This window comes from Kwoniella dejecticola, chromosome 8 (assembly GCF_000512565.2).
Source record: "Kwoniella dejecticola CBS 10117 chromosome 8, complete sequence".
NCBI lineage: Eukaryota > Fungi > Basidiomycota > Tremellomycetes > Tremellales > Cryptococcaceae > Kwoniella > Kwoniella dejecticola.
Window position 1 is genome coordinate 229,871 of NC_089308.1, and position 19,520 is coordinate 249,390.

General features: G+C 48.0%; 6 protein-coding genes across 6 annotated transcripts; 3 read left to right on the forward strand and 3 right to left on the reverse strand.

Annotated features, from left to right (window-relative positions):
• Positions 1 to 152: 152 nt before the first annotated feature.
• On the reverse strand, positions 153 to 2,219 carry I303_106410 (uncharacterized protein; the record flags this gene model as incomplete). Its single annotated transcript, XM_018411591.1, has 7 exons — positions 153 to 235; positions 302 to 472; positions 540 to 1,280; positions 1,370 to 1,514; positions 1,578 to 1,795; positions 1,867 to 1,948; positions 2,013 to 2,219. The coding sequence occupies 7 exons, from the start codon at positions 2,217 to 2,219 to the stop codon at positions 153 to 155; spliced, it is 1,647 nt and encodes a 548-aa protein (XP_018259403.1).
• Positions 2,220 to 3,018: 799 nt separating this feature from the next.
• I303_106411 (uncharacterized protein) lies at positions 3,019 to 5,643 on the forward strand (the record flags this gene model as incomplete). The annotated part of the gene is made up of 10 exons (XM_065969368.1): positions 3,019 to 3,097; positions 3,149 to 3,312; positions 3,373 to 3,422; positions 3,477 to 3,673; positions 3,745 to 3,827; positions 3,889 to 4,151; positions 4,225 to 4,411; positions 4,468 to 4,738; positions 4,812 to 5,089; positions 5,155 to 5,643. The coding sequence occupies 10 exons, from the start codon at positions 3,019 to 3,021 to the stop codon at positions 5,641 to 5,643; spliced, it is 2,061 nt and encodes a 686-aa protein (XP_065825440.1).
• A 437-nt stretch (positions 5,644 to 6,080) lies between these two features.
• On the reverse strand, positions 6,081 to 8,363 carry I303_106412 (uncharacterized protein; the record flags this gene model as incomplete). Its single annotated transcript, XM_018411589.1, has 12 exons — positions 6,081 to 6,247; positions 6,325 to 6,622; positions 6,701 to 6,744; positions 6,807 to 6,936; positions 6,998 to 7,147; positions 7,209 to 7,257; positions 7,314 to 7,327; positions 7,384 to 7,664; positions 7,746 to 7,811; positions 7,887 to 7,988; positions 8,050 to 8,081; positions 8,149 to 8,363. 12 exons carry the CDS (start codon positions 8,361 to 8,363, stop codon positions 6,081 to 6,083), a joined length of 1,548 nt encoding a protein of 515 aa, XP_018259401.1.
• A 2,653-nt stretch (positions 8,364 to 11,016) lies between these two features.
• Positions 11,017 to 12,778, forward strand: I303_106413 (thioredoxin reductase; the record flags this gene model as incomplete). The annotated part of the gene is made up of 8 exons (XM_018411588.1): positions 11,017 to 11,184; positions 11,270 to 11,286; positions 11,368 to 11,404; positions 11,489 to 11,559; positions 11,630 to 11,749; positions 11,877 to 12,049; positions 12,145 to 12,260; positions 12,377 to 12,778. The coding sequence occupies 8 exons, from the start codon at positions 11,017 to 11,019 to the stop codon at positions 12,776 to 12,778; spliced, it is 1,104 nt and encodes a 367-aa protein (XP_018259400.1).
• Positions 12,779 to 13,297: 519 nt separating this feature from the next.
• On the reverse strand, positions 13,298 to 15,078 carry I303_106414 (uncharacterized protein; the record flags this gene model as incomplete). Its single annotated transcript, XM_018411587.1, has 8 exons — positions 13,298 to 13,382; positions 13,474 to 13,558; positions 13,710 to 13,888; positions 14,020 to 14,114; positions 14,213 to 14,314; positions 14,434 to 14,656; positions 14,792 to 14,883; positions 15,001 to 15,078. The coding sequence occupies 8 exons, from the start codon at positions 15,076 to 15,078 to the stop codon at positions 13,298 to 13,300; spliced, it is 939 nt and encodes a 312-aa protein (XP_018259399.1).
• A 1,422-nt stretch (positions 15,079 to 16,500) lies between these two features.
• Positions 16,501 to 18,311, forward strand: I303_106415 (uncharacterized protein; the record flags this gene model as incomplete). Its single annotated transcript, XM_065969369.1, has 7 exons — positions 16,501 to 16,530; positions 16,706 to 16,813; positions 16,875 to 16,936; positions 16,986 to 17,001; positions 17,056 to 17,810; positions 17,893 to 17,944; positions 18,021 to 18,311. 7 exons carry the CDS (start codon positions 16,501 to 16,503, stop codon positions 18,309 to 18,311), a joined length of 1,314 nt encoding a protein of 437 aa, XP_065825441.1.
• Positions 18,312 to 19,520: the final 1,209 nt, after the last annotated feature.

Below are 19,520 nucleotides of genomic sequence, written 5' to 3' on the forward strand. Positions count from 1 at the left end.
TCATATATGTCAACCGGAAACAGCATACAAAAGTATATCTCAATATGAGTACGATGACTACTCCTATTTTGGCCCATCCCATGCCATCTTCTACCGTCCATTCAGAAGATCGAAGCTTCGCTTAGCATCCCATCAGCCCATCTCGCTCCAGCTTAAACCCGTTCTTCGATATGATCCACTTCCATCTTCTCCTTGTCATGGGTTTCGTCAACAGCTTGGGTTGAGTGGATGAATTCTGCACGAGTTTCATCCATCAGCATTGCATTTGTCGTCTAAGAGAATGTTGGGAACGAAGACTTACGGTCGACTTTGGTTGACTTGAATTTTCTAGCTGGGACCTTGTTCTCGAATAGCAGGTCGATCTCACCGAAGGATCGATCTTTGGTCTCTGGGAGTCTGAACCAACACCATATGAGACATAGGAGACATGTTCCAGCGTAGAAGAAACCGGCTTTGGCGCCCCAGTTCCAAGCTATGCAGCCACTAAAGTCAGCAGAGTGCTTATAGGGCATGATGGGCATAGAACAAGGGTAACTTACCTGTAGAGGAAACCATTCGAGGAGTGACTGAATTATTGAAGATCTGAGTAAGTTGATACACGAATCGACCAATGACGATAGTCTTGTATCTCAACCTTCCGGAGGGTGTCTCAGATACGATCGGATAACAGACTGGCCCGACGGTGATCATATTGCACAGCGTCTGGATGACAAGCACGATTCCCACGGCGAGAATTGCGCCGTGTGAAGATGAGAAACCCAATGCTCCAATGGCGATAAGACAGCAGAACATGAATGCCAGACCGCCAATGTAGAGATCCGCTCGACCGACTCTGACCATGAGGAACCACGAGATGACGCATCCGATCACGTAGCACGATCGAAGGGCGATATTGATGTTGAACGTCTGGTTCTGGCTCCATCCTGCGTTCTGTAGGAATACCACTGCGTAATTGAGTAAGGCATTACCGCACAGGATCTGAGCCATCCATGTGACGCAGTTGATCTCGGTTCGACGGAGGTTCGTGCCCTTGAAACAGGCGATGAAGCTCGCTCCGGCGGTCTCGGCCTTTTCGAGTCGGTTGGTATGGTCGATATAAGCTACAGTGGCGTCGATCTCTTCCTGCGTGGCGCCGGCGGAACGCAATCGACGTAAATTCGTGCGCGCTTCTTCGACTCGACCTCGACGAATAGAGTTCCACGGCGATTCGGGAGCGAAGTAAGCGCCGATGAAGAGGGGGACGGGCCAGATCCATTGTAGTCCGTAAGGGATTCGCCAAGCTACCCAGATCGTCAATTCGTCAGCTCGCTTCAATTGCATAATTGCATCAAAGAGTTGTCAATAGAAATAGTCTCGGAACCAGACTCACCCCACTGATCAGTCAGAGTCGCGCACGCTCTGACGGCGACCGAGGCGATGACGTTACCCGCGCCCCAGCAACCGCAGACATACGCGGTCACGTATGGTCTCAAGACAGTAGGAACGATTTCGCATGCGTAAGTGGTCGACAAAGTCTGAGGCGCAGAGTCATCAGCACCTTGTGGCTATGAGTCAAGATCCAAGAGATTTCGACTCACCTGGAAAACACCCCATGGGATACCGCAGAGAGCCTCACCGGCAGCCAAGACCTGCGGGGTAGTAGAGAAGAAGGGGATGAAAATAGCCACAAGCATCCAGACCATGAAAAACATGAAGGTCTTTCGACAACCAAAGTAATCTTGACAGAAACCATTGACCACGAGACCAAGCACTTGCCCACATTGAGCGGCGTTGGTCAAGCCGGATTGCCACGGAGCTAAGACGAATGACCCGGATCAGATCAGTGCCTTGAGCTTGGTTTAAATAGCAAGGGAAAATGTTGTTCACCTGAGATAGCCCATTGACCTTTGGCATCTTTGATGGTGCCGAACTGGTCTTTGAAAGGCTTCAAACCAAGGAAAGCGGTAATCTGCCATACATGTCATTAGTTCACGATCGATCAGTAAATGGCTTGATCAAAAACCTATACGCACGATAGCGAGATCGAAGCCTTCCATGATCAGACTGGTCGAAAGGAAGAGTGACCAAGCGACGGCCTTCTTGTACTTCTTTAGCGCTTGCTTGATGGTCAGTTGAGCATCCGCAGCTGCCTCTGTCTTAGCCAACGCAATGAGTCGTTGGACCTCATCATCGCTGATGTCCAGAATAGGATTGTTGAGGGCGGTGACTGTCTTGGGCATTTTGCTACTGAGCTATGGATGTCCTGCTTGTAAATTGAGGTCTACGTCTAAGACCTGGCAATATCAAGCGACTTTATATACCCTGCCGATCGCTACTTAGACCTCGCAGCTGAGAGCAGATCAGCAGATCATTTCGCAGTCAACACCCCGCGGACCAAGAATCCGAGCCACCACGGGGCCACTTGGAGAGAGTCATACATCGCAATTGAGCTGAAGGACCGAGCTGCCTGCGGCCCGCTTCGGCGATGCTGTTGCTCTCACGTTATGTACCTGTGTGATTGAATGGCTGCTTCTGTGCCTATATGTCTAAATTACCATATGGTGCGTGAAAAGGTTGTGAAGTCTGAAATGGGCTAAATCGGGCAATCCCGAGAAAGTCAATCCGACGCCAAGCCACAGTCAAAACGTCGTCATACGTGATGAACACAGACAAATGTGGTTGATCGGACCAGCAAACCACCGTCTGGATGCCGGGATGAGCATGTCGGCAGCGAAGTCATAAGTAGGTAAGTGATGTAGCGTAACGGCTCGGCGTTACTCTGCAGGTCACGGGACGAGATTGATATTTCCTTCTCACCTGTATTTCCGGTGGAATCGGCCTCATGCGACGTCTCGTAAAGCTGGGTGGAGGTTGACCATATTTGGTTCTGCGAAGCTCTCTGGTTGTTGAGTGTCTGGCCGGTGTGATTAGCCTTATAGGGATGGACAGCGGACAGCGGACAGCGATCTCGCCCTTGTCTTCGTACTTCCCCCATCAGACCAGACCCATACCTGTCCAGAGCTTGATACCGTTGTTAACATGACTTCCTCAGTGCAGACGAACGGTCACCAAGGCAACGTCGATCGTCCCCATCCTCAGATCACCTTCAAAGATACCAGTGAGCTACGTTCAAGCACGGACAACGAAGTGGAGCTGATCCTTTCCTCAGCGATCAAGTCTGACTCATTCTATGGAAAACTCCGAAAGACGTACTCAGAGAAGGTACTCAAGACTCAACTGGAGCAACTCAAGAAACAAGGGAGTTACGATGCCTTTGATCTGAAGTGGCATCCGGCATATGATATCAATCGCCTGACTGGCGGTCGTGTTGGGGTGAGTCTACCAATTTTCTTCACTTCGACACCGAGCTTGATTGTGCTGACCGAATAACAGGTAACAGGAAACCCACCTTCTCTTTTCTGGGAATCGGACGTTGGCAAATGGTAAATTTCCTCATGCATGGCTAAACGCAATATCCTTGCTGACAAACATGGCAGGATCGAGGCTGTATGCTACTTCTTGAACTCCCCCGATGGATCCAGTTGTTCCCACAAAGCCGAGTTCGACAAATGCGTCCAAGAGCTGGTTGACAAGATCGAGAAGGCTCAACAGAAGGACGGCTACCTGAACATCTATTTCACTGTGGTAGATCCTGAAGGAAGATACAAGAACTTCAGGGATATGCACGAGATGTGTGAGTATCGGCCGATCGCAAGCAGCCACAAGACATTGATTGGCAGGTTGACATCTGGGTATGGTAAACAGATAACTCTGGGCATCTTCTAGAGGGTGCTCTGGCGCATTACCAATATACTGGCTCCCGACAGTTTTTGGACGCCATGATCAAGGTGAGCCCCCTTGGAGCACTCGCCCGAATAGGTCTGTACAACAGCTGATGGGAATGTTCAGAACATTGACTCTTGGATACGAGAAGTGGGACCAAACAAAGGCCAAATGCACGCTTATCCTGGTCACCCCGAGCTTGAATTGGCCGTACTGCGTCTCGCATCTCTGACCAAAGATCCCAAACACCAAGAGTTTGGTCACTACCTCTTGAGCGAACGGGGTCAGAAGAGAGCGGACCTCGACAACAAGCAATACTTTGTCAAGGAGGCCGAAGATAGGAAAGACTTGACGGCTGGAAAGAGGTTAGATAGGTACGACGCCATCGAGTGAGTCGGATTCATCGTATCGACTGGCTCACGAAGCGAAATGGAAGCGAGCTGATGACATTCCCCAACACAGGTATCATCAAGCGCATCTCCCACTTCACGAGCAGAATGATATTCTTGGTCATTCGGTTCGAGCCATGTACCTGACGACCGGCGCGGCGGACCTTGGTGGATCCTTCCTCGACGATGCGAAGAGACTATTCGACGATGCCGTAGATAACAAGATGTATGTTATCGGTGGTTTCGGTTCCGAGCCAAGGGTGAGTCAGTAGCTTCAGGCTTCACTCCCGCATCTCTTGCTGACTGTAAAAAACAGCACGAAGGGTTTCATATTGCCAAACATCGTCTGCCCAACTCGACAAGCGAAGGCGGTATGTACGCCGAGACCTGCGCCGCAATTGCTGCTATGATGACCAGCGAGCGAATCTTGTCGCATCAGCTCGATGGTCGATATAGAGACGTCATGGAACTAGCTTTGCTTAACGCTGTTCTTGGAGGCGGTTCGCTAGACGGGAAACAATTCGCATATGCCAACAAGCTGCAAACCTGGGGAGATGAGGTGGCTACCAGGAAAGACTGGTTCACAGGTGAGTGACCCATTCTGATGATCACCCTGGGTTTTGTCGGGAGAAGATGATTGATTGATTAATGTCAATATAGTCTGTTGCTGTCCACCCAATCTCTCGAGAACACTTGGTATCCTCGGAGGGTATACGTGGAACACAAAGTTAGACGAAACTGCCAAGACGATCAAATTGGACATCTATCTATTCGTATCAGCCGAAAAGACCGTCGACTTGCCAGGTGGCGGAAAAGCTAAGGTCAATATGAGCACGGAGATGCCATGGAAAGGCAAGGTGGACGTCACTACTGAAGCTCCGGAAGGATGGGCATGGGAGATCCGTATCCCAACGCCCGAATACGCAGAGAACGTCAAGGTAAGGCTTAATCTCAGCCTCGTTGGAGTAACTTATCGGAGGGAACCAAGCTGATCTGTTTGCAGTTTTCAACACAAACTTCCGCCACTGTGGCAGGTTACGCTCTGGTCAACGCTGGACCATCCACCTCTATCTTAACGACTTTCGACCTCCCTATCAGACTGCTCGCGAACCACCCTCTGGAGACGACCGACACTTTGACCGTCTCTAGAGGTCCTATCATCTACACTGCCGAATCGTTTGACAACTCCGCATTGGAGGGCCAATATACACATTTTGATGGTTTGGGTATCAAGTCTAATACGCAATTCGAAGAATTCCCCATGGAGATAGAGGGAATTGAAATGATCGGTCTAAGGACCAAAGGCAACGATGTGTATGCGATCGAGGAAGTGACTACCGAGATACCTTTCAGGGCAGTGACCAGCAAGAGCCCTGCGAGGACTTGGAAGAAGTTGAATGAAGGCTTGACGGTCGTGCCTTGGTTCGCCAGAGCGAATAGAGGCGGAGCTGGACATGTCAGGACTTCCTTCATCAGAGCAGACGAGGCTTGAGTAGTAATTCAGTGAATGCAAGATGCATGCAATTCTATGGATCTATTCTGCATTCAGCCATCGCGATTGTGCGGGTCATAGTTCAGCTTGGATTTGCAGAAAATCGGGTTGAGGCAAACTGACAGCCAATGGTGCTCTTTGCAATCGCGTGGATATGGTATGTGTCCGCACCAGGCATCGCACAATTATTGATCCGACAATCCGGGTTGGTCGAAGCTCTTTGCCCTAAGCATCCAGCATCCGTATAAGAAACAGTTGACGCCGTAAGACTGATTGAACATATTATTGTACGTAGAAACGATGCCGACTGCAGATATGCCCCTATCATCAATCTTTGCATGCAAATTGAATGAAGTATTTTTCAAGCTATGGACGATCAGCTCTCTACATCGTCCCCCCTTATGAACTTCGTTCACGGTCTCCTACGTACTCCACCCTTAGTATCCAACGTATCTCCAGCCCAGATCCATTTGTTGCTGAGAAACACCGTTCTTCATCGCTTTCAAAGCTTGGGCTCCTCCAGCATCGAGCATCTTGTTCTCTCTTCTCACGTGCCATCGGTAAGCAGTCAAGATGAGCATCATGGCGATAGCCATACCGAAGTCTAGTCGCTCAAGATCAGCTTGCTGCTTTGTGATTAATGTTTGACTTGGGGGGATCATTGGGTAAAATGAGACTTACTGGCTCCGAACGCAGCGTAAAGGTGGGGAGGAGCGTAGTACAAGTAACTCGTCCAAAGGTTAGCGAGCCCTCCGATGGAATTGACCATGGCTACGGCTGCGGCTCTTTTCTTGTAAGGTCGAGCGACATGAATGTTGATAGTCTTGATTAAGAAGATCTGGGGGCCAACGGCTGTCGAGGGAATCAGCATCATGGCGAAGTATCTTGCCCCGATGTTGAGAGTGGCGATTGCGATAACGAAAGCAACGACTGAGACGGCAAGCATGCACATCAAGGTGATGTAGATCTTGTTATTTCGCTATGTGAAAAGAAAATGAACAGTTCTTAATGAGCGATGCTCCAGCGTTCTGGCTACGCTCAGCGGATAAAGACTCACGTCAACAAGCCAAGTGAGGCCGTAGAACACGAAGATGGCGAAGACTAGTGTCAAATCAAATTTAGCGATATCGCGAACGAAGGATATTCATGGTGATGAGACATACTGTATGGAGGTGCTGTGAGCAATAGAGTATCGATTGAGTTGTAACCCAAAGATTGGACGACGGTAGGGAAGAAATTGATGATGGAACCCATTCCTTGAGACCAGAAGTTGACAAGCACAAGTGTCCAAATCTGCAATAAAGCTCAATTAGCTCAGGAAGACAATAAGGAGCTTTCGGGAGATTGTGCCTACCTTTGGGTCTCTGAGAGCCATTCTGAAACCTTCCCATGTTCCGGTATCATCGTGTCCCTCGGCAGCACCTGCTTCTTGCTCAAGTCGCCAAACTGCCAAATCACGCTCGACGGGATTGAGAAGACGTTTGGCATTGATCGGGTATTCAGGCTGCAGCGGAAAATAACATCGTTAAATATTTCACCCGACCCGCAGCAGAGCGAGGACTTACCAGGAAGAAGGCAAAGATGATTCCAAATCCAACGGTAACAGAACCTTCGCTGTCCGGGAGTCAGCGAGGGTGTATCATGATGATAAGCCAAGCGATCATACGTACACAATGAACAGCCACTGAGAGACGCACCGGGTCAGCAAGTCGGACTTAGCCATGAATTTTGTTCACTCACTCTCCAACCTCGAAGTCCATTTCGTCCATCAAGTTTGAGTACTCCAGCAGCAATCAAACCACCAAAAGCATTTCCAAGTTGTTGACCCATAAATAATGTAGCAAGACGTTTACCGAGCTCCGGTCTGGTGTACCAGGCACTCAAGAAGTAGATTACTCCAGGGAAGAAGATCGCTTCGACAGCTCCAAGGACCACTCGGACCCCGACAAGCTGCGAGAAGTTGTGCACTGCAGCGGTACAGAGGGAGATGGCTCCCCAGGTGATGACGGCGATACAGATATCTGATCATTAAATAAGGTGTCAGAGGATCGTACGCTACGATCTCGAGCATACATCCACCGAACATGCAAGGATGTACTCACAAAGACCTGGTCGGCTGACTCTGGCGATTATCAGATTCGAAGGGATCTGGAACGGAAGGTATCCGACTAAAGAGCGAGAGTAGTCAGATAAGCTGATGAACCCGAATGGTTCACCAAAAGGAAAAGAAGCTGATGACTTACCGTACAGAAGGGAGATACAAGCTGCGAATTGCTGAGTCGAGAGGTGGAGATCGGTCATAATGCCTTGAAGCTTGGCGGCACCCAAATTGGCTCTGTCGAGGACTGTGGTTCCTCGGTATCAGTAAGATGTGCTAGGATGGTGCTGTACACAATGGGAACTTACAGTTCAAGATATACAGAATCGCGACAATCGGCCTATCATTTATCACATCAGTGCAGTCTCAGCCCGTGCATGCAGAGGTGAGGTCGAGGAAGTACTAACATAATCACAAGATCGATCTTCCTTACGATCTTCTTTTCTAGAGCATTTCTGTCTTCCTCGCTCATTGCCCTCAAGCCCTCAGGCATGATCCTCTGCCTCTCATTCTCGGCGACCTTCTCATCTCGAGTCTCGGCATGATGAAGATCGAGGTCTTTCTCGTTCGAAACGACGGCTCGAATTGCCTCGTTGTTGCTGACTGGTGGAGCGGGGTCCATCGTTCTCGTCTTCGTGAGTCTTGTCGATATCAAAACACAATTGGCAGATACAGCGATTGACGGTGGGAGAGGAACCAGAGGAGGGCATCGTCCAGATGTTGCCGCTGACCATGTTGATGTTTATACTATATACTCTGCTCATTCCCCTTGAGATCTGGCTGTCGTTATTGCAATAACAACAACAATACACTGTATCTGGCCGATCGAATGTGGAGGTGTTATGTCATGGAAGCCACTCTGTCACCTGATATCTGAGTACGACCGAAGTTGTTCGGGCCGGACGATACCTGAAGCAAATTCTGTACCAGATCTCTGGTATATCCCAGTAAATTAACGTAATTAGATCAATTGTCAGAGATCAACTAAATTGCATTCAGTTGGCATGTACTCGTGCAGGTGAACTCCCTCAAAGCTTCAAGGATTCAGTCGGTCCGATTAAGCTTACCACATCTCAAGGCTGTTTGGCTGTTTAGATATCTGGCTGTTTGGCTGTTTATTGTGTCACAACCCCTGTCGATTGATCTGAGGCTGTGGCTTGGCGAGATTGATTTAGGGAAGATTGGAAAAGCCAAAAGGAAGAAGATTTACGTGAATCGCATAATCTCGATATGAACAGGGGCATCTTAGTCCGTCCGAGCATTGAATTGCCCACATTTTCCTGTCATGTCATGCCGAGGGCAACTCAGTCCAGAACAGGACTGCAGGATCTGGGGGAGAGCGATCTAGTGAGCAAGCTTACCATGATCACGGTTCTTCTATCGCAGCAGGAACGGATCGGCGGCTGGTTTCACGGCACAGCGGGAATGTTCAGCGTGGGACTGTTCGGGCTCATGACACGTTGACCTGATTGATGGATTGTTAGGACAATGTACGATACCCATATGTCCGCCTGCTCTTCTCCTTCTTTCAGGATTTGATGGCTCATGTCGCTAACGATGTTCCGCTCGGAGTCGACCTTCCTTATATTCCATTTCCGCTTCTCCGCATGTTGGGATTATTGCCCCGCTGCAGTTGGCGAATTTGGATGGGAACTGGACGGAGTATCGAGCATACGCTGATGAAGTCGACCGTGCGGGCAATGCTCAATTGTGATTCGATTGCACCTGTACTAAGTCACTGATGCCGATCAGGCACAGACACTTGTTGGTCTCAATCGACTAGTGTATCTGTGTTTTGCTCTTTGTCAGATTGAGTAGAGTGTCGCAGGATTTGGCTGATGCAAGATCTGAAGCTTCTTGTTGAACCTGTCGAATACCCAAAGAGCCGGAAGTCTAGGCTCTTATAAGCAGATATTGTCATAGGACAACCTCTCGCTGCGGGCTAAGTAACCAGGGAAGGGGTCTGTGTGTCTGCATCCTCGAACGCGTTTTTTGGGTATTCAGAAGGCATGATATAAAAGTTCACACTCGATCATCGAAACATTTTGATAACCCTTGATGTATGTATATCTCGTGAATCAGAGTAAGTCGATGAGCATTTGTCTAGCGAGAGGCATAACAGAGCGCGCAAGCGTCCCATCATAGATACGTTGGCTGCCCTAATATCAATCCTTGTGTACACGTCTCACTCCAGACGAAGAACAGAGCCCCATGCTCGAGCGAAGAGTGAATATGAGATCAGGTTTTAGTCAACACGCTGCTGATCAATGACACATAAAAGCGGAGTCTAATACGGTGCTGCACATAACCCTAAAGCATCAACTTTGCATACCTGTGAGGCTGATATGATATGTTATGCATGAAGCACTGGATCATCGGCGTCTTTGTGATAACACATAGTTGAGATCCGTAGCCGAAGACGAAAATCGATGGACGCAGGTCTTCAGGTGAAAGTATAGCAGTCCTACGGCCTACTTCGCATAAGAACACCGTGCCCCGTAAAGCTGAAGCCTGCCATCGATTTCAAGCGTCGATGAAGACCGAAGCAGTTCTGATATACGTGGACAAGCAAGCTGACGCCGCTGATAATCCAGGAAGCGAGGACACCGTAGAATGATATAAAAACTCGTCGTTGGAATGATCATGGTTACCGCTTCTTTGTCCATCCTCCTTTTTAGGCAGACTACAGCAGATGACTCAGCTCCTCGGCCGAAATTCACGGAGCTGAGTAGGAGTGAGTTAGGTGGTGAATGCCTTACAAACCCATTTGTAATTAGCCTAAACAATGGGCTAATAGATCATTAGGAAAAACAATTATCGCTTACCTAATCAAAGTGGCCAACTAGGCGGCGGATGGTTCCCTTGGTTTTAACCCGATTACACGGCGAATGCACTGGGTGATGAGGTGATTCGACAAGAAAGCGAAGCTTGACTTTTTGACTCTGCTCTCTTATCTTTTTCCTTGTAATTCCACTCAATTCTTCTCATCCTTCTGCATAATCAAAACACAACAAAACAAACAGCAGGAGAAGAAATCATTCAAGATATTGCGAACTACTACATCAACCCTGTTTCGCGCTCAACCTCATAGATTATTGTATAGAGCTAGAAATAGAAATAGAATTACTCCTTCCTCATACATCAGAAACAGAAGTGTACATACGAATTCAACACCACCACCACCACCACCACCACCGGCGAAACACATCAGACCTATAACGACTATACCTTTACCTACCGACCACCAAGAGAAAGCAAAAGATAACAAAGGCAAGATGGCACCTATAACTAACGGAGATCACATTGCCGTGACTGAGCCCAAAGCCAAGGGTGAAAAATCTAAGAAACAACATTCTCAAGTTGTCATTATTGGTTCGGGACCTGCTGGACACACTGCTGCCATTTACTTGGCTAGAGCTAACCTCGAGCCAGTCTTGTACGAGGTAAGCCATGTTCCTTCTAACAAAATCATTCATCACTCAGCACGGCCAACGGTACAGTGAGCTGACGTTTGTTACTGATGCATAGGGTATGCTTGCCAATGGGTCAGTCTTTACGCGACGCCGTGCCAAACTCCCCTTCGTCTAAACTAAAGAAGGGTGTTGACTGATTGTTACGACGCGCAGATTCGCTCCCGGAGGTCAACTTACCACTACCACTGAGGTGAGTGACCCCGACAAGCTTGCTTATGTTTTCCAAACGTACAAAGGTAGAGCTTAGCTGACAAATCCAATTGACTTGGTGCAGGTGGAGAACTTCCCGGGTTTCCCAGATGGTGTTACCGGTACCGAGATGATGGACAAGTTCAGAGCTCAATCGTGAGTAAACCGCACTACCTCGTTGACTGGAATTCTACGTGAAGGGCGCTGATTGTTTTGGCCGTACTAGTGAACGATTCGGTACCAAGATCATCACTGAGACTATCGCCAGAGTCGACCTCACTCAAAGACCGTTCAAGTTCTGGACTGAGGGCGAGGAGGAGGAAGCTGATTTCATGACTGCTGATACGTGAGTCAAACATTCGTCGTATCCTTGCCAGCGTCCTCTCCATCAAACGAACTCGAGCGACATCTCAAGACATCACATTTTCTTGTCTGTGTCTGAGCAATGCTGATCCTGTTGAACCCTGTATTAGCCTCATCATCGCCACCGGTGCATCTGCCAAGAGGCTCTTCCTCCCAGGAGAAGAGACTTACTGGCAATCCGGTATCTCAGCTTGTGCCGTCTGTGATGGTGCCGTCCCAATCTTCAGAAACAAGCCTTTAGCCGTTATTGGAGGTGGTGATTCAGCTGCTGAGGAAGCGACTTGTGAGTGGATCTCTTTCCCAATTGCCCATCATACCAAAATATCGATCAGAGAAATGCCCAAAAAAGAGGATACTGATTGGTGTTCCGCATGACAGACCTCACTAAATACGGTTCTCACGTTTATGTTCTTGTTAGAAGAGACGAATTGCGAGCCTCCAAAATCATGGCTAAGCGATTAGTATCTCACCCCAAGGTCACCGTATTATGGAATGTGAGTGGACGTTTATTTGGTTCGGGTTAGACTTGTGACTCTCTCGTGGTGTCATTGGTCTTTCTATTTTTCCAGAAAGGGCGCTGATGTATATCCCTTTTTTGTGATGTTGGTAGACCGTCGCAACAGAATGCAAAGGCGACGGCGACCTCCTTCAATCTTTAGCCCTGAAAAACGTCAAGACAGGCGAAGAATCCGAATTACAAGTGAACGGTCTGTTCTACGCTATCGGCCACGAACCGGCTACGGCTCTTGTCAAATCGCAATTAGAGACGGACGTAGATGGGTACATCAAGACTGTTCCTGGGACTGCTCAGACCAGCGTCAAGGGAGTCTTCGCGGCTGGTGATGTGCAAGATAAGAAGTACAGACAGGCTATCACGTCTGCCGGAAGTGGATGTATGGCTGCTCTAGAAGCGGAGAGGTTGATCTCGGAGGAAGAGGCCGAGGATGACTCGATCAGTGCGGAAGATGTGCATGTGCCTTCGGAAGGATATATGGGCGCTGATAAGGAGTAACTCGGCGAGGATAGTGGGAACAGGTGTAAGCTGTGAATTGATTTCAGTTGAATTGTGAGAGGTATGATAGAGCAGGGTAAGGCAGAAAGGAGTAGTAAAGATCATATAGAAGATTCTAGTCATTTTGATGCATCAGTGAACATACACACAATCTGCAGAAGAACGATTGCTTCAGTGAAAGACCTCAGCGAGTCGCTACACCCTTGTGCTTCAATGTTGCAATTATGAGCCTGGTGTTCATAGTCGATCTTTATCGCATTTCGTATATTGTATATCCATTATCACCCAATAAGTACAAGAACTTCCAAGACTACGACCACGAACAGTACGAAGTCTGCTAAGGATCCACCACTCTCGATCGGACTGAGCTAACTTCAGCTGCTTACCCCAACTACCACTATCACCCAAGGCCAGACCCCTTCAGTCCACGCTCGGCCAATGCCATATCACCTCATTAACCAGTGATACCCTTCAATCTGCACAATCATTCTACTTTCGTCCACTAACTATAACGCCGTACTATGTCCTCGACATATTCTGATAATGCGTAGTCGTAGCTTCGTATTCCTTGACAAACAACTTCTTCTGTTCTTTGATCATCCACCTGTGATAGCGATTGACATCTAGTCAACATCTCTTCTCCCCGCGTAATGCCGATGCCGAGGACGATATGATAAGGATGGGCTGGGACTCACTTCATTATATCATTGATGTATTCCCTCAAGATGTTGAGTGACTCAGTATCGATATTCGTATAAGCGATAAAAGGGCCAAAGTTGACTGTGTTTGGGTGCACGCCGAGGGACAATCAGCTTTGCCTTCCATAATTATACCATGTCTCCCTCATGCTCCGCCTCCGCTTCGCCTTTCCCAGCGAGGTCGAAGGAGATGGAGTACAAAGGAATGAGATTATTGGAGACGGGGGACTCACCAAATAGACGAAGAAGATGTTCTGCCCCGTAAATCTCACTCATCGCTTTCTCCGGGTTCTGTCGTTTCTGTTCGACGTACTGTGCTCGTTCGAATCGGTACAAGAGGTTATTGCCCAGTGCTTTATCGAAGTATAGTGTGATTCCTGAGATGATTTCGGAGAGCAAAGCTGTCGCCCGACTGGATTGCGCAACGAACCGGTCCTGTCAGCTTCAGTATCCTCTCAAATGTAGACCCCGAGAGAATGAGTTCTGGTGTAGAAGTACAGAGAAGTGGGATCCGGAAACGATCGTAGCGAAAGAAAGACTTACGGTCCTTTGTCTTGGCCTTTCTTAGTATTATTGACATAGTTCCTATATTCTTCCAATAACTCTCTGACATTCGGTTTACGCGGTAAAGTGACGAGCTGAGACAAAGCACATCACGTCGATGTCAGTATGGGAACTCCTCTGCGTTATCTGCAACAATCTTGTCTTGTGAGTCAGATTCGGAGCCAAAACGCACCTGATTGTTCTTGGTCACATTCTCCCAGTCATCGACCAGTTGCAATTTCAGCACTTCAGGGATGACAATTTTCACTTCCGGCCGATTGAGGAAAGCAGCTTCCTATGAGGTTTTCAGACTCATCTCGTCAGCTCAAGCTCAAGACCAAGCAAAGCAAGATGTGTGACCAAAATTCCGCCTTCCGGGAAAACACTGGATATTACTAGCGAGAAAGAACATACAGTATCAACGGCAGATTCCCTGGCTCTCTTCTTACTGTCGTTCTTCTTACCGCCCTTCTCCTTGCCCTTGGCTGTAGCAGCTGGGGCGGGCGAGGCGGTAGATGATCCAGCTACTGAGGGCGGTCTGTTCTTTTTCGCTTGGGCGTCCAGAAGTGCTCGACGTTTTGCGAATCCGGCTTCGTTCAGCTTGAGAAGCCTTTGCTCTGGTACCCATTCATCCCATCTGTCCAGGTCATTTCATTTGCCGGATCAGCCTCATTCACACGCAATGGGAAAAACAGTCAAAGTCATGGTGAAAAGCGATATTGTGCGCTGTTTTTGCCTGTTGACCTTAAGATGATAGGGCAGAACCACTCACGTTGTCTTCCACCCTTTGTAATGGATGAAATAGTGCGGACCAACAGTACCTAAGAGAGTATTATTCTCATCCCAATTTTCGGCCAGAATGATCTGTAATGCCGAGAATCGACGTATATCAGCTTGTAGCTCACGCAATAGCGCACATCCACTCCTGAGACTTTGCACAAAGTTGCGGAGGGTCTGTCACCTGGAGCAGATAGTACTTACACGAGCCTCGTAGAGCAACGGACCGTGATAAGCGAGCACGTACTCGTCATTCGTAAACTGATTCATCGAGCCTGACATTCGATCGTTGACCCTATATGTATCGCGGATGTATGCTTGGAAGTGCTATCAAAAGTTGCGCACTATCCAACAGGTTATGTTCAGCATATCTCGCGCAACGTGAGTGCAAGATGGCGGGGTGCACAGTCGGATATACGTCTCGTGAGGGGGAGGGAATGACGCGTACCTTTCTTCAGGACTATGCATGACAAGCAATCGCCAAAGGGATATGTATTCGGTATCAGCACGAAGATCTATGCAGCACGATTCTTTTGATACTTACGCGACGGTGCTAACTTCGTTGTATAGGAAGTTATAGGTGAAAGAGTGAATTGGAATTCACTATTTTGACGCGTGGATCGAAGTAATGTTTGTGTAATTTCGTTTTTCCCACCAAAGGTGAAAATCGTCGCTTGGTTCCGCTCGATCGAATCGCGTCACCAATAACTTCGCGAGAGGAGTCGATCTACGAATAGGAAGTCAGCGGAATTAGTATGAACGGTCAGTAGGTATACTTACACTTTGGATGGGTTAGTAAGAGATGTAGGGGAAGGCGATGTTGATTAGTATCGGTGGTGAAGATGACCAGCCGCGGGGAGATGGTGAGTAGTTGATAGCAAACGACGACGACGGAGGGGACCCTGGGGCAAGAGATCAACAATTACTAAAAGTGGCACTTTATTCGGAAGAGACCCTTAATCATGTATACTCCCCTCACTTAACCAAATAACCCAATTAAGTCGACTTTTGGGCGATGAGATGGAAAGATAAAGACAAGTGACTTTGACTGATACTTGATCTTTCTTCCCCTTCTTCATCTCATCCTACATCTCCTCAGTTGACCAAAACATACCCTCTCTACGAACCTCTCATCGTTCTACTGCGTATCAACGTAGACAGAAACGCTAGGATCGCACCGAGATAGGGTTTTGGTTGATTTTGAACTAAGTCGGACAGCTTAGTAAGTCTTTGTACTTGTTGGGTTGCTGCTGTTGGGTGGCGAGGGATTTTATCATTCCGTATTTGTCTCGCATCCTTCTGCGAGGATTGCGAGGCATGAGGCATAGGAATGTCGAAATAAGAGAGAAAGAGGGGGGATGCGAATAATTGCTTTAGACCCCTGGACTCAGTATGCAAATTCTTGCCATGTCGTACAGATTCAGAGATGGTCCCATCATTCGTTCGATATCTCGATATGGATATGGACACGAATGCTGACACATGACTGCACACCTCTTCTACAAACCTTCTGGAAAACCATTACGCTCCTTTTGGTCACTCGATCAGAACACTGTATCCACTTATCCGGACTGCAAAGTCAAGAAAAATCGTTTCAACACGGTTTTTACGAGTTGAGCAGGAGTCTCCTCAAAGCCCACGTATCGTCCTTTTCTTCGTTTTGTGCGCGATCCGCGGAAGCTCCAACAGCGACTAGTGATCAACATGGCTTCAGCTGGACCCAGACAACCTGGAGTGAGTGACGACCAGCTTGCATCTTGTAGCAAAACTCGTGGAGCTTGCACAACTCCTTGCCATCTGACTATTTTACTCGTACGGGAATATCTTGTCGCAATGAGAGGACAGATGATCGCATTGAGAAGCCGAGCGGGCGAGGTTGCAGTGCTGATAACACGATGCTATTCAATAGCCCAAGTTCGGTCAATCAGTCGCTCCTAATCTGAATGTTCGACACTTGTGCCCTAATTGTCGGACTGATCCACCCAATATCATTGAGGAGTACTCCAAAGGTGATCTGGTAAGTTCGAGATTCGCAGATCCACACCCACCGGCCTGGCTCACTTATGCTGGCTTTCCAGGTATGTGGGGATTGCGGGACTATTTTAGGTGACAGAATCGTTGACACTCGGAGTGAATGTAAGTTAATTGTGTTCGCAAATCAATATCACGAGATGATCTTTTGCTGACAGACTTATCGCAGGGCGTGTAAGTATCGATTATGTGATCACTGACCGTGAATATGTGTTTACACTTGTGTAGACTTTTGCGGGCGACGAGAATGGCGACGACCCCTCTCGTGTTGGAGACGCTGGAAACCCTTTACTAGGCTCCAATCACCTGGATACCGTTATTTCTCATAAGGATGGTCGATCTGGTATAGCTCGTGATCTAAATCGAGCCGTACAGAGAGCCAACAACCTTTCGAACGGTATCAACGGTAAAACCAATACGGCCGTCTTGTCTGCCGTATTCTCTCGGATCGGCGAGAAATGCGATGCGATGCAACTGCCTCGAGGCGTCAGGGAACGAGCTCAACACGTGTATAAAATCGCGGACGAGCAGAAAGCCATCAAGGGGAAGAACGAACCTGCTATCATTGCTGCGTGTATCATCTACGCATGCAGGGATGCGGGAGCTCATCGAACTTTCCAAGAAGCTTCCAAGGCACTGAAAATCTCCAAGAAGGAATTAGGCCAAGTTTTCACAATTATCAAGAATGCGGTCCAAGCTTCAGGCGCTAGGACAGGAGGAACCTCAGATGGGTCGAATAATGCTCAAGAGTCCACCGAAGCGCTGCTCGGACGATTCACCAACTACCTGGATCTTGGAAATGGTGTTTTCAACGTATCGAAGCATATCGCAGCGGAAGCGACTGCTAAATCGACTATCGACGGTCGATCGCCTGTGTCAATCGCGGCCGGCGTACTTTACTTCACGTGTGTGCTGCTCAGCAAGAACGCCTCGGCGAAGGATATCGCTGGTATGGGAGGTGTGTCAGAGTCTACCACTAAATTGTGCGTACTTTCCCCGCACTCTCGTCGGAATTGTGAGCTCCAGGTACCCGTATGAGCTGCGCTTATTCTGTGCCAATGGTAGGATCTGCAAGATGGTAGCTACAAAGCTTGACGAAGTGATCAGACCAGAATGGGTGAGTTTATTTCCTTCCTCACTTGTGGACGTTGCTAAGATCGGCCTCTCTCTTTTTGTGGCTCATGATATAATAGAAAACCGAATTCGCAACTGGGTACGCTCAGTTGGCTCAACTCGGTCGAGTCAACGAATCAGCTAGGAATTCCAGATCAGGAACACCTAGCAGGCCCTCCAAGACCCCTGTTCATCAATCGCAACTTTCTAATGGAATAGCCAACGGTAACGGTAACAGCGAAGGTCAGTCACCCAAATCTGAAACGAACGAAGAGGGTAATGCCAAGGTGATCGCCAACGGGAATGGAAATGGCAACGGGGTCAGCAACGGAAATGAAAATCGGAATGGAGTGGCCGTTGACAAGGTTTAGACGGCCGTGCCCGTCTTTCTCGGTGGTAACGATGTCAAGCATGCACACCAGATCTCGAAGAATAAAAAGGAAATTAGAGAAACCAACCAACAAAAACAGAAATTGGATCTGCTGTACTGTACGAAACGACAGTTGTCTTTCGGTTGGTGTATGGGTAGACTAAAGCGTCATCAAAAGGGCTGGTGGTGAATATCGTCAACATGACGATCCGGTTCGTCGACTGAAGAGAATCTAGTTTCATATTGTGTCACTTAAACTTGTTGTATTGGTATCTGTCCGACGAATTTCACTCAATCTCACAATCTCACAATCTCACAATCTCACAATCTCACAATCTCACAATCTCACAATCTCACAATCTCACAATCTCACAATCTCACAATCTCACAATCTCACAATCTCACAATCTCACAATCTCACAATCTCACAATCTCACAATCTCACAATCTCACAATCTCACAATCTCACAATCTCACAATCTCACATCAAGCTCAATGTAAATCTCGAACAACGTCACATTGATCATCGTCGGGTCAATAAATCTCATAGACCGCTTAGGAGGCGAGACGTCGATCATAGATCAAGATAAAAAATGAAAAAGAAGAGACAAAAGGAAATCCGACGGCGCGTATCGATTGACTTGTAGAGATCGATCCCTCTGGATACCGTATGCAGGATGAGGAGTCGTTGGTGTTTTCCAGATGGCTGTCAGCAGACAAACCGTGTCCATGATGGGCGATCTCACATGGAGGACGAGGTGGAAGTGGAAAAGAAAGCTGGATTTGATCCTTTCCTTTCCTTTCCTTTCCTTTCCTTTCCTTTCCTAGCTTTGCTCTTTCGTCGTATAGTCCTACTGTATGTCGTCTCGTCACTGGTATACCTTATGACGTTCACCTTTTCGTCACATGTCTCCGCCGAGATCGAGATGCATAAACTGTAAACTGTAATTTGTACATTTGAGCTGCTTCAACCTGTTTTCGGGAAGGTGATGGACGACTCACACAAGTTTTGATCGATGCATGCGTTCATTGCATGTGTAGCTACATATTCCTCTGTCGCTTTATGATATATATGCCGGTAACCCTAATACGCTCTGTAGTTGGTTAGTTCTTGCGGTAGATTTGATTTTGTATTGTACATCTGCCTGTTAACAGTGATTATATATTCGAGAGAGGATAGCAAAGTTGCAAGTTGAGCAAATAAATATGT